The following is a 13,345-nucleotide window of genomic DNA, read 5'->3' as shown; positions in this document are numbered from 1 at the left end:
AAACCCCACTCAAAGCCTCCTCTGGCCTCAGGCCAGCCACCTGGAATTTCAGACCAAAAGGAATTCTGTTTTCATCAAACGAGTGGGAAGAGATCAGTCAAAATAGGGCTTAGTTACAACTGTGAGCTTGAATGGTACCATGGCTGCATAATAGTTTAGGAAGGAGATGGGGGGAGGGGGGAATGTGTTCATTCCCCCAATACTCTCAAGATAGCAGCATGACTGAAAGTTGGGGTGTCATAGGCGCAATAGCCTGACCCTAAGGAAAGGAATTGTTTTCTGTGGTGTAACTTAATATAGTTGGAGTAACTGGGCAGCAGGACAGACTCTAAGGCAAGCGACTGTGGCTCCCACAGTGCAGAGATCCAGGAGAGGATTGTGGAAGACACCTGTGGAATGAAGTAGGCAGGAGTCCTGCGCTGTGGGTACCTGGCCCTGCCTTCTGTGCTGGTACACACAGTGTTAATGTGCACGTGTTACAGAAATCGGAGTCCTTTCAGCAAGGACTGGGCATTAGTAATACATCCTAATTTCTTTTGTCAGACTTTGGCATGACCAGAGACATCTATGAGACCGACTATTACCGTAAAGGAGGCAAAGGGCTGCTGCCTGTGAGGTGGATGGCACCCGAATCTCTAAAGGATGGTGTCTTTACTGCTTACTCAGATGGGTGGTAAGTTGCACTCTGCATTCCGTGATAAATTGTAGCAGGAGCCCTAATAGGGACATGGGTGACTCGATCTGTGTGTGTGGGGGTGTGTAAGTTCTTCAGAGAACAGGAAATTATATTTTGAAACCGCTTCTTAAATATGTAGTGCATCTTCTAAAATCTCCCTGCACCAAAAGTAAGCTGAACATTGTCTTCTCTAGATCCTCAATATCAGTCTGATCAGTGATTCTGGTCTTTTCTCAGGTCATTTGGAGTTGTCCTTTGGGAGATAAGTAGTTTGGCGGAACAGCCATACCAGGGACTCTCTAATGAACAGGTGCTAAAATTTGTAATGGATGGAGGATACCTGGATCAGCCAGACAACTGTCCAGAGAGACTGTAAGTACTAGAGGCGAGTGGGAACTGACCAAGTTATGCTCCTTTGGTTAAGGTATGGCCAGTGAAAGTGGCTGTAATTCCATCCCCCTCCCACCCTGATGAACGGAGGGAGCAAAGCTGAATTTTGAGAGCCACCTGACAAAGAAATGTTGTCACCCCATCCTGAGTGACCCAGAGATGAAGAGGAGAGTCAAGGGCAGCTCAGGCGACCAGAAAGGAAAGCCAAACTAAACTGGGCTGTATGCTCGTAAGAAGAGAGAGTGCACACCAGAGGGTGTGAAGGCCAGAACACAGGGAAAGTCTAAAATATAAATAGGCCAAAACAAAAGGCCTTTTCCCATCACTGCATTTTAATGCACAGTGATTCACCTCTGCAGAGTGATGTGCCAGGGTTGTGCTTGCTTCTCTGCAGTTCCTAGCCAAGTGGCTGGAAATGCTGGGGAGAGGCTCATCAATCAAAGGGGGAGGGGGCTAACGCACTGTAGAAGCTGTCTGCAAATCGACACCTGGTCATACGTCTGTGTTAGACAATTCCACCTGGTTTGCTTCTAGGCATGAGTGGTGGCCACTTTCCATGCATTAACTTTCAGGAATCCCTCATATGATGAATGGGAAGGGAGGGCGCAAAGTGTCTTGTCTTGTGCTTTTTCCTGTCTCTCAGGCATAGCAAGGGCCCTAGTTAGTCTGTCCTCTCCAATGGTTTTGTCATCCCATCAGCGTTTTATCCTTGCCCAGCGTGTGCTCCGTGTTTGATTCTGTAGCCAGCCTCAAGGGAGCGCTGAAACTCTCCTCTCAGATGATGGGAATAACAATAGACTAACCCCCTATGGCCCTCAGCTGGGGGGGTTACTAAGAGAGTGATGGTGCTTAAGAGCTGGAGTGCTAGCTCCAGGGTTTAGTTTTTAAAATGGCAGTGGAGCTGTTAGTGCCCTGCTACCCAAGCCTAGCCAGCTCTAGACTGCATGTTGTCTGGCATGTTAGCCATCATCTTCCAGAGCCTGCATTTGGAACGTGAACATGACCTGGGCTGCCCACGGGAGCAGCTGGGAGGAGGAATGGCAGGGCAGGTAGAGATGAGAGGGATGGGGAAAGGGCAAACACTGGAGGTCAGAAATACAGGGAGGCTTGAAAAGAAAACCTCTTGTAGAGAGAGAGAGAGAGAACATTAAGCAGACTTGGAAAAAGAATAAAATATAGTATAAATTGGCCATGGGAAAATTGAGACTGGAAATTAGAAGAAGGTTTCTGATCATTACAGGAGAGAGGTTCTGGAACAGCCTCTCAGGAGCAGTAGTGGGGCAAACAGCTGAACTAGTTTTAAAATGAAGCTCAGTAAGTTTTATGAACAGGGTTATATGATGGGGTGGCCTGCAGTAGCAGCGGAATGGGCTCCATGGCCAGGAGGTTCTTTCCATTCCTGTGTTTCTACAATTGAATGAATCTGAGGGAGTCATGGGCCCTGACAGACATGGAAGGAGAGGAGCATGAGGCTATAATAGGAAAAGTGGAGACCAGGAAGAGAAACTGGAGAGGAAGAGAAGAAAACATAAGAGACACTAAGTGGAAATGTTCGACCCGGGAATCAGAGAGTTGACAGCCATTGCAGGGAGTTTGTCCCAACATTGGTTTGGATATTAAATGACACCAGCCCCTGCTCAGGTCTATGCCTGTGAAAGTGATTCCCAGATGCTGACTCTCTTCTATGTCCCCTTTTCAGGCACAGCCTGATGCAGATGTGCTGGCAGTACAACCCCAAAATGCGCCCTACCTTCATCGAGATCATTGAGATGCTGAAGGAGGACTTGCACCCCAGCTTCCAGGAGGTGTCATTCTTTTACAGTGAAGAAAACAAACCTCCCGAGACAGAGGAGTTTGAGATGGACTTTGAGAACATGGAAAGCATACCCCTTGACCCTTCCTCCTATTCGCAGAGGGACAAAGTACTGGGGCGGGACAATGGGCCCTCCATGGGCCTCAAGGGGAACTATGAAGAGCATATACCTTACACTCACATGAACGGTGGCAAGAAAAACGGGCGGATTCTGTCCATGCCTAGGTCGAGCCCTTCCTAACACCTCCTGTTTGGCCCAAGGGTTGTGTCTTTGCTTTTCCCCTCCGTGAATCTCAGGACTCTTGTTGTTGCTGCCACAGCGTATGACATACAACTACAAATTCTCTGTTCAGATTTTTAATCATCCTATGATTAAGAGACTTTTTTTTTTTTTGACAAGTTGAGTGGTTGTCAAAGGACTTATCTGTGAACATAAATGGAAAAGGTTTCCATGGTGGCTGTCCCTTCTGTAGCCATGGTTCAAAACAGGACCTGACCTTGTAAATTAGGTTGAAAGAAGAGAATCCACATTTGCCAACAAAGGAAATGAAAATCAATGATATCTGAGCTACATTATAAAAGTGCAGAACAAAACTTCTGCAGGACATAAATGTTCTCAGTAGAATTCCAAGCTTTATGGCATCCTCTTCAGAAGCGTTTCTTTCACTACAGCCGAAGGATTTTAACACCCATCAATTGGACACGCCATTTCCTCAGATTGACCAATAGCTGCTGCTTTCATACTTTTTTAATGAGTTAAATCCGAGTGTGTGTGTGTGTGTGTGTGTGCGCGCACAGTATATATACATGGGGTGTGTGTGTATATATATATACACAAATATACACTTCTTTTGTACATAAGTTTTGTATGTTCTCACAGAAGCTTTCCTCTTCTTGGAAGTGTGTACTCCTCTTTTTCCCAGTTTCCTGGAGTGATTGAACCCCAAACAGATTATTTTTGTACTAAGGACTCTTGGGAGTAGTTTTCTCTCATTAGCATATGAGGAAAAATATGCTAGGAGCCAAAGGAGTAGAAATCTGAGATTTGTGGCTACTTTCAAGACCAAACAAAACAGGAACCCCTGACCTGATATCAAGCTTTCTGTCCTTATAGCATTGAGTATATATATTGTTTGTTGTAACATATTTTAAATGTTTTTAGTTTTAAATGTTAACTACCATATAAATTATTGAGTGTTTATGATTCTTTTGGGGGGGAGGGGATTGGGGAGTTTGTTTGGTCTTAAAGTGGTCCATGGATTTCAGAATGAACTTTATTTTAGCTGATTACCCTCTTAGGAACTATGAAGCACATGTTAAGCTTGTACTTGACAAGGCTTTAAAATATAGTTTTGTGATTTATATCACACAGTCAGCCGGCTCCAGCTAAAGCCCCAAGATAAAGTTGTTTGGACTTGAGTTGGTTGGCGGAGGCTGACAGACAAAGCATTGCCTCAGCCCTCCGTCGCTCTGCTACTTCACTTTCTTTCCCTTCCATGTGCACTTTCCCACAGACATTGGAGAAAACGGCGCCAGGTGAAAGAGCAAAAACTCTAACAGAACAACAGACACTAACCCAACCCAAAGGGGGAAGTGCCAGGCTCCTGGCTCCATGAGTGGAGCCGAAGCTGAATGTGACTGTGGTGAACTAGTCTGTGCCTGTCTGCAGCCTGCGTGGGCATTTGGCCTGGCACAACAAGTGGGACTTTGGCGTTTTCCTGAGATACCTGCACCATGCCCCGTGGATAGTTACGGGGCGGTTTTGTTCTTAGCCAACGCCTCCAGCTCTTCGGGATGCTAACTTTTGTGTTTTGGGCTGGGCTTTGTTTTGCTGCTGTTTGCATAAAAGGCAAAGCTGTTTAGCTTAGGGTGTTAGAAAAGCATCATGAAACTACATGTCTCCTACAGTGATGAAAGGATGTACTGTCAGGGAAAGGGGCTGAAGCAGGGGGGGAGTGAATGTGAAAGAAGCAAATCCCTAGATGTTGCAGGCGATTGTAATGCAGGTGATGGTTTCAAAGGGAGACCGAAGGTGAAAATCAGCAGTTTTTCTTTGTGACCCCTGTGCTGGATGCAGTCCTGGCTCATCTGGGTGGGGCACTAAGCATGCAGGTGTGTGGCTTGTTACTCCAGACCATGTGTGGCTGCTTCCGCGTCCCTGCAATTGAAAGACCAATCACTGAAAATAAAATAAGGGTTGGTGCTAATAGGGAGCACATCACTGATCCCTCCCTGCTAACCCAAAACTATAGACGCCTGGTAGTACGGCACCTAGATAAAGGATTATGGACTTTCTGCACCTCCTGAAAGGAACAGCACCCCCTTATGTTTGTAGGGCCTGACTCAGTTGAGACAAAGGGAGAAGGTACAAAAAGATTGTTCACAAAACGAGATACAAAATGTATTGTATAAATCTAAGGCCAGAACGTCACAGGTCGAAAGGCCTAGCTTGCATTCTTGTGCTTTACAAACTAGTAATTATTTAGCAGCTCAGCTCTACACTGCAGGGAAGAAGTATTCACACACTTTTCTAATTGAGAGAGGTTTTCTTATTAGGAAAATTTTTATTTATTTTAATATAAAATAAATCACTGTAAAAACAAACAATTTTCTTTCTTAAAACATACAAAACGTGTACATTTTTATCTTTGAAAACTAGGCAGGAGGGTGTGGTGGGTTTTTTGTTTTTTGTTTTGTCCTATTCTGGCACAGTCTACCTCAGTATCCCATAAGGCTATTTTTAATATTGTGCATCTCTAGACTTGATGAAATATTCTGGTCTGGACCTATTATGAATTGGGGAAAATCAATATCAACTGATTGCAATACGAGGGACCATTCATCGGAGGGATGGGAGAACAGCTAATCATTATTTATCACTTAACTTAAGCAGTAACGACCAAAGACCCTATTTGTGGCTCTAAGTACACAATGGCCAAATCTGACTGATGCAATCCTCTTAGTTCTGCTATGATCAGGAAAATATCCTGATATGGACAAAATAGCAATTTCCAGGGCTAAATATTTTAAGTATTTGGACGTTCTTCCTGATGCAGTGCCCTGAAATAGAATAAATGGCGTTTGTTTGGAATAACATGTGACCAGTGTGGACCAGATAATCAACAGTGCGTAATAGATCTAGTTTGAGTTGGACAGCTTGGATCATGTCCATGTTCTTAATTTATACCAGTGTGAATCTGGAGGAAATGATAGCAAGATGTGACACTGAAAGTACAACTTTCTCACCATATTGTTGCTTTAGGAACATTGCAGAATTGAAGTGATTGTCTCTGGCTGTTATTGGCACTGTAGAAGACCTTATATATACACAAATATTGGAACCCCGTATTGGGTTTGGCTAGCTTTAGTTGATATTGGTTGGCCCTGTGTAGTGCACATGACTTGCAATGTCCAGCTCTTTGAAGAAGGCAGGGAATACATACTGTGTTTTGTGGTCCAGGCAGTCCATTCACATGGCATAAATACATGTTCCTCAATGGGTTACTTCAAACTTCTTTTCTCTTTCTCTTTCTCTTTCTCTCTGCATGCATGTGTGGGGGTGCGGGGGTGGGTGTTGAAATCGAGTTCCTTTCAAAAAAAAAAAATCGGCTGTTACAGCACTTAGCTTTTAAAGCTGATGCTTGTTTTCCTGTAGAGGTGAGAAGCACAATTGAAAATGCTCTGCTAAAGCCCAACGTTTGCTTTGGGAAATCTTCATTTTTAGCCCACAATTGACATTGTGGTCCATGCTGTTGAAATTGTCATTATTCTGAAGCGTGTTGGGGCTCAGAAGAACCCTGGCATTGTGTCTTGCTGGGAACTACTCCTGTAACCCCAGCCCAGAGGCAGCAGGGCCCGTGCATGGATATAGTTGATGAGATCTGTGTGTGGTTTTGAGCTGTTCCTACTAACTCATTTGCAGAAAGGGTGTTAGCAATAATCGGCTTGTTCCTAGTCCCTGGGGAGCTCTGTTGCTCTCATGAACTTAACAGAGTCATATCAGAGCTGAAAATACTGTGACTGTAACAGAAGCACAGCACATGCTGAGGGAGAAATCCTGCCCTTTGGTGAGAGGCGAGGAGGAGAACAATGTCCAGGACCCAGGGTGGAATGGATCAGGATGAGTAGTTGCAGCACACTACTGAGAAGCCCTCTTTCTCCTTGTCCCAAACGTGTCTTTCTGGCTATCATTGGTACTGATGACCACAACCTATGTCTGGATGGGCCCCCCTTCCTAGCAGTCACCTGAGAACCCGTGAAGCAGGTAGGAAGTTCTCCACATCCCCCACTGCGAAAGGTGTCCAGCCCCATAATGTAACACTATTTCTAAAGCTAGCAAAGCAGAAGAGATGAGCAGTGAGTCCCTGTGCACTGCTGTCTTTCTGTAACGCAAACGTTAAAGCGTGAGAACAGACAGGTTTCTCAGAAGCATTTGCACGTTCAATTCAGTTGCCACTTCCTGAATGCCTCTTGCGAGGCTGGTGGTACTTCACTTGCAATACAGCACACCTTGCACTACACAAACCTATCTGCTAGGTTCAAAAATGTCTGTTGTGGCTGCTTGTAAATATTCTATCGTAAAATAGAAGAGCTGATTATGGTAAACTAACTGGGCCAGCAGTGATTAGGTTAGACATGTGACATGACATAGACCAAGCTGCAGCTTCACAATCTTTCTTACATTGAGTAGTAAAGCAGCTACATCAGATGGGAAAAGGCTGCTGTTAGGTTGCTAAAGAGTACTCTGGATTATGGGTAGTATATCTGTTTCCTGTCAAATTTGTGTGGTAATATTGGGACACTTTTTTGATTAATTTTTAGTATGTTGCATATGATAATGGTTTCTCTTTGGAAAATCTCAGAGTTGTTTCCCGTGCTATTTACCTAGAATATGATGGAGGAGGAGGACAGGAGTGAGGTAGATACTGTGCCAATTATCCTTGAGCCTCACTTTCTTGGGGGAAGGGGAGAGGAGAGCAAATTCCCTCTTGAATATCACTGTGCTATGAAGAAGGGGCCTTGAGGAGCACTAAGCCTTCACTACAGAGCTGGTGCCTCCAGCTATTACTGAGACTGTACACTTGTTTTACAAGTTAGAAATCAAACCAAAATTTTTTGTGCCATAAACGTTTGCTAAAGAGGCTCATGGTGGGAGCCCCGTCAATCCATGTGAGATGGGTTCCGAGGCTCCGCTCTGGCATCTCGAATAATACCAGAGGAAGCAAGAAAACTGCAGGAGAACCTTTGATCCTCTTTATTTCCTAGCCTGCCTCAAAAGCCGCCTGACTAAACTTCTCTTGGATCTTCTCTTTTACTTGGAGACTAGGTGGGCATGTTTTATGTCATGAACTAATTGCCTTTGAAAGCACAGCTGGTGCCGCCTATCAGTTTCCTATGAGTAGTGTCCAGGGAAAGGAGCTGTTGAATGAATTGGAATAGAGGAATAGTAACTTCAGAAATACATAAAGTCTCTGAGATAAGATTAGTTGTTGTTTCTATGAACTTAAATTAAAATTGGCCTTTTTATTATCTTCTGCTTGGCTCGATATTAACTCTGCTTGCATACTGTACACAAATGTTGATGTAAGAGCATTAACATGCCTCAGCCTGTTCTGTTTTGGCTTGCCTTGTTATGAAAATCATAAGAATGAGGCCAACACTCAATTTTCCCTTTGGAAGAATTTGAATATTTGAAGGCAATTTTAAAACTTCTGTTTTTATCAAATACCTGCTGCCATGAAATATGTCCTTTTTTTAAAAAAAAACAAACCATTCGTGTCTTTCCTGAAGATAAGCACTTATTCTTGCAGTTTAACAAATGTACTGCACCACAAAGCAAGCTATAAGAGTACAGGTGGAGAAGTGGTGATTTTTTTCTTGTATAATAAAGTTAGTATTAATTTTTACAGTGTTACTCTTTTTTTGCTGAAGTAGTTGCAGTCAGCAAGAAAGAACGTTCCTGAAAGTCTTTTTTGTTCTTAATGCCCTACATTGTCCAAAATCCTAGTAAATGGTTCATTTCTCTCATTCCAGAAAATCATGATTGACAGACGCTTTGGCCCAGACTTCAGTGGTTTGAGCATTGGCCTGCTAAACCCAGGGTTGTGAGTTCAATCCCTGAGGGGGCCACTTAGGGATCTGGGGCAAAAATCTGTCTGGGGATTAGTCCTGCTTTGAGCAGGGGGTTGGACTAGATGACCCCTTGAGGTCCCTTCCAACCCTGATAGTCTAATTATGAACTACATGCCTAAGGCTAGGTCTACACTACCCGCCTGAATCGGCGGGTAGAAATCGACCTCTCGGGGATCGATTTATCGCGTCCCGTCGGGACACGACAATCTATCCCCAAATTGACGCTCTTACTCCACCAGCGGAGGTGGGAGTAAGCGCCGTCAACAGGAAGCCGCAGAGGTCGATTTTGCCGCCGTCCTCACAGCGGGGTAAGTCGGCTGCGATACGTCGAATTCAGCTATGCTATTCACGTAGCTGAATTTGCGTATCTTAAATAGACTCCCCGCTGTAGTGTAGATGTAGCCTAACTTTTCAAAGTACTTGAGTAAATCTCATTGACTTAAATTAAGGCATGTGCTTGAGCAACTAGCTGAGTCAGGGCCAATATTAACATACTGCAAAGTATATTCCCAGTTCAGCTCTGGCTTTGTATTACAATGAACAGAAAAATCTAGGTTGAACTGGGAAATATTGACTCAACTAGAAAGTCCTTGCATTTCTCTGATGTACTATCCCCCTTGTTACCAAAGCACTCTTATCTAATTTAAATTCTCCCAGCAGCACCCAGTAACCCTTCAACACCCATTACTGAATATTTACCCCCATCCAACCCCCAAAGATGGAATTTTTAGAGAGGCCACTTTTGACTTTGGAAGATTGAATTAAAATTTTAAAATCCTACTTAAAATTAAAAACTTTAGCTTTATGTGGGGTGCAGATACACTTGTTCAAGTATCAAAACAGTAGTTTGTGTTTGAGGAACTACGCAGATGTGGGTACTGGTCATCAGCTTTATCAAACTCAGCCAAAAGTGAATATTGTTCTGCTTGTACCTTAAATAAACTGAAGGCAAATCCAGTTAAATGTTAGGTGAAGTTCTGTGAAGTCTTTATATTTTCTGTGTTTAATCTTGCTGCTCCTGCCTTCCTTTCTGCACACACAAGGTCCCAGAATGCTGATAGTCTTGCATATACCTCTTTTTTGAAATAAAGTAAAGGATCAAAATGTGCCATGGTTTTAAAAAAAAAAAAATTAAAAAAAAAGCTTGATTTATTTTTTCAATGTTTTCATATAAGAGCCAAGCAGTGACAAGTATAAAAAATACCTTTGAATATTAAAAATCTTGCTGTGTGTAAAATATTGAACAATTAACTGTTTATATTAAAATTCTGAATAAATTATCCCAGAATAACTCTAGTAATTTGTGTCTCTGCTCTCTGTGCACTGAATGCTGCTTCACCACATTAAAGGCGTTCGATTCACCTCTTGGAATAAACGATACTTTCACTGGCAAAATGAATGGTGTTAAGAAAAAAACGGTCAGACCGGCCAATTTATAGGCTTGTGGTTTGAGGTGTGTTTAACTCCTCTGCATAATTGCTTGTGTGATCTGTCCTGGGTTCTGTCCTTAGGGCAGAGGAGTGTGTAGCATGAAGCCATTAGATAAACATTGGCAAGAAGGAACGCCTTCTGCCAGGAGACGTCTGGAGCTGCCTTTCTGTTACACCAAGGGGAAAATTAGTGTTTGATTTGGTTTGTTTTTTCCCCCCACTGTTGCCTTTTGGAGAGAACTTGTCCCACACAGGCAGGTTAAATAAGACTGTTCCAGGCACCTCCTTCATGCCTAACCAGAGAGTTGATAGAACATGCTGATGACCCATCTAGTCTGGTGTCCCGTGACAAGCATCAGGCAGTGCTGGATGCATCGGAGGCAGATGTAAAACCATTTTTTTATTCATTTATTTATTTTCCCACTTGCACCTTGTTTAATTTTTTTACCAGAGGGAGAAATTTCCTTCCTGACCCCAACTGAAGATCGGCTCCAACCATGAAGCAGGATTTATAGTTGCTATTGTAATTGCAGATATTGTTTCCTACTCTGTTAAGTAATAGATCCTGCTCACAATTTCCTGAGTCGTGAGGCTCAATAGTTTCCTGTGCCGGGCAGTTCTACACTGTGTAAAAAGCATCTGCTTCCATTTGTTAGAAGCCTTGTCGCTCTGTGTTACGGGATGGAGTGAATGCGAGCCCCCGATGGGCTCCTCATACTGCTTCACAGACTAGAGCCCTAATGCTGCAATGAGCCCAAACTCTTCGAAGAATCAGGGCCAAAATACCCCTCGTCTTTTTAATCTCTCCCTGTGTGAATGTCCACTGAATCATGTGATTATCAGCGCCTGTCTCTAGACCTTCCTTATTCCTGTAAGACGGAACCCAAACGGAACGCAGGATTCTAGGGAATGGGCATGCCACCAATTTAAAGAAGAGCCTGTTGGTATTTATAGTACAACATAACCCTGTTTTCCTTAACTGCTGCTGAGTGGTGAGTGAATGTCTGCGCAATGCCTAGGAGGTTATTTTCCTGGGAGGCCAGCTAATTCAGAACCCCTCAGTGTGTGAGAGGAATTCAAGTTGTCCCTTCCTTGGGCATTATCTTACACTTACAATAGATAAATTTAATCTGCTGTTTTGTTACCCAATTTCCTAGTTTTGTTAGTGCCTTCTGAATCTCCTTGCAGTTCATCCTTCTCTTCACTAACACAGCCTGGACTGCAACCAGAAAATACAGCCACCTGTATTCCACCCCTTAGGCTAGGAAAGGGGGTGGCCTCAACTTTTTAAAACTGCCACTTGAAAATGTTTTACCTGCTGTTATTACAAGTAACCCCTGAAATGGCTAGAACCAAAAGACTGGAAGGAAACTGTTTCCAGTTAGTTTGCTGTGTAGATTCACCGGCCTTTTGTATAGTCTTTCCCCTCTAAGACCAGCCTTCTCTGCTGTTCATCTGGGCCTATCACAAAGCAGCAAGAGTGAGAAGAATGTTTTAAAAAGAAACTATGTTGGTAAAACCCATAAAAATTGATTTTGGGGAAGTATAGGACCTGAACTGCTTTTCACTCAGTTCCCCCTCCCAAAAGGACTAGATTTCAAGCACTGATGGCATTTCTTTTAACTGTGGTATCCCACCCACTTGGTCTACAGGTTCATACAGTGGACTGCCACGTGGGATGCTAGCATGTAACGTGTTGTATGTGTCATAAGATGAGAATGGTACAACTTGTGGCATAGACCATGATCTGTGATATATCACAGAATTGTTGGGGCTGGGAAAGCAGGTGTCCGACTGTAGGCTCTTGGGTGGAGGTGCAGAGCTTTTCTTCTGACTCACCCTTGAACCCAAACCAGGTATGTCTCATGAGCCCCACTAAGGAGCTCACCAGGCTGAGTCTGTATCTGATGCAAGTGGGGGCAGAGGCAGAGAAATCCTGCTCGGGAGGGAGCTTGTGGGCTAAGGATTATGGGCTTGTGTCCCAGAGGTGCTGAGCACCTGCTGTGCCCGGTGACTCCAGCTGGAGCTGTAAATGCTCTTCTCTGTAAGGACTGGCTTGTGTTGGGGCTTTCCTGGGGCAAGCTGCAGGGAGGGGGACAGGGTCTGGGTGACATCCATGGTGTGAGTCCTGTCAGATGCCACCAGTTAATGCAGACCATTGAAACGGTAAATCCCTTCTTCTGGAGCAGGAACCATCCATATGCCCTCTCCAGGCAATTCAGCATGGTGGTTGTGCTCCTTGCCCAAACACTTGGCTATGGCTACAAGCTAAGTCCCCACAAGAATTCACTCAGCCCAGGCAGAGGTATCGGACTCTCACCGAATGGGCTTTTCCTGGAGATCAGAGCGATTTACACAACTGCGTAACGGCAAAAGGAAAACGTGCTTTGTACCAGCAGCATGAATCCAAACGGAGTGGAGTGCGCAAGAGGAGCTGCAGCTCTGGTAAGGATTCATCCCGCACGGTCTGATCTCCGTGGAAGCCTCGCTCGTGGTCGGGGCAGTGGTGGCTTGTTCTATAGATCGTAGCAAACGGTTGGGGAAGAATCTTCCCCTGGCAACAGTAGTCATGGTCCAGCCTCCCTGGGCGATCAGGAGAGTGTGGCCTTGAGACAGAGGCAGGAGAGACTGGCTCGTGCGCTGCACGGCAGCAGCCTGACGCTGTCTGGCCTGTAGCTTTAACAGCAGCAGCAGCCGAGTTTGGCCTGGAAAGACACAAATTGGCCCAAAGTCTTTGGCTTGGGAATAATACTGAAATGCTGCTTGTGCAGCTGCTGGTGACGGAGCAGTTTAGCAATCGGCACAAACCAGGTTTGCACAGTTCAGTAGGGCCAGAGAGGGCACCTCCACCCCCACCAGCCCACGGGATCTGGCTGCACAGAGCCTTCCTGATTCTTAACAGTC

The 13,345-nt window shown here is 44.5% G+C and overlaps 1 protein-coding gene across 5 annotated transcripts in view; it reads left to right on the top strand.

Moving 5' to 3' along the window:
* Nucleotides 1–8,785, top strand: part of INSR (insulin receptor) — a 110,751-nt gene extending 101,966 nt beyond the window's left edge. For all 5 annotated transcript variants that reach the window (XM_065578557.1, XM_065578560.1, XM_065578556.1 and 2 more), the window contains 3 exons: nt 544–673; nt 914–1,048; nt 2,766–8,785. In XM_065578557.1, coding sequence (XP_065434629.1) covers nt 544–673; nt 914–1,048; nt 2,766–3,120 — 620 coding nt within the window. In that variant the 3' untranslated portion in view covers nt 3,121–8,785. The remainder of the gene's footprint in view (nt 1–543; nt 674–913; nt 1,049–2,765) is intronic.
* Nucleotides 8,786–13,345: the final 4,560 nt, after the last annotated feature.

The sequence above is a fragment of the Chrysemys picta genome, chromosome 25 (assembly GCF_011386835.1).
Source record: "Chrysemys picta bellii isolate R12L10 chromosome 25, ASM1138683v2, whole genome shotgun sequence".
Taxonomy (NCBI): domain Eukaryota; kingdom Metazoa; phylum Chordata; order Testudines; family Emydidae; genus Chrysemys; species Chrysemys picta.
Note: the sequence above shows the minus strand (reverse complement) of the source record. Positions and strands in the feature narration are given on the sequence as shown.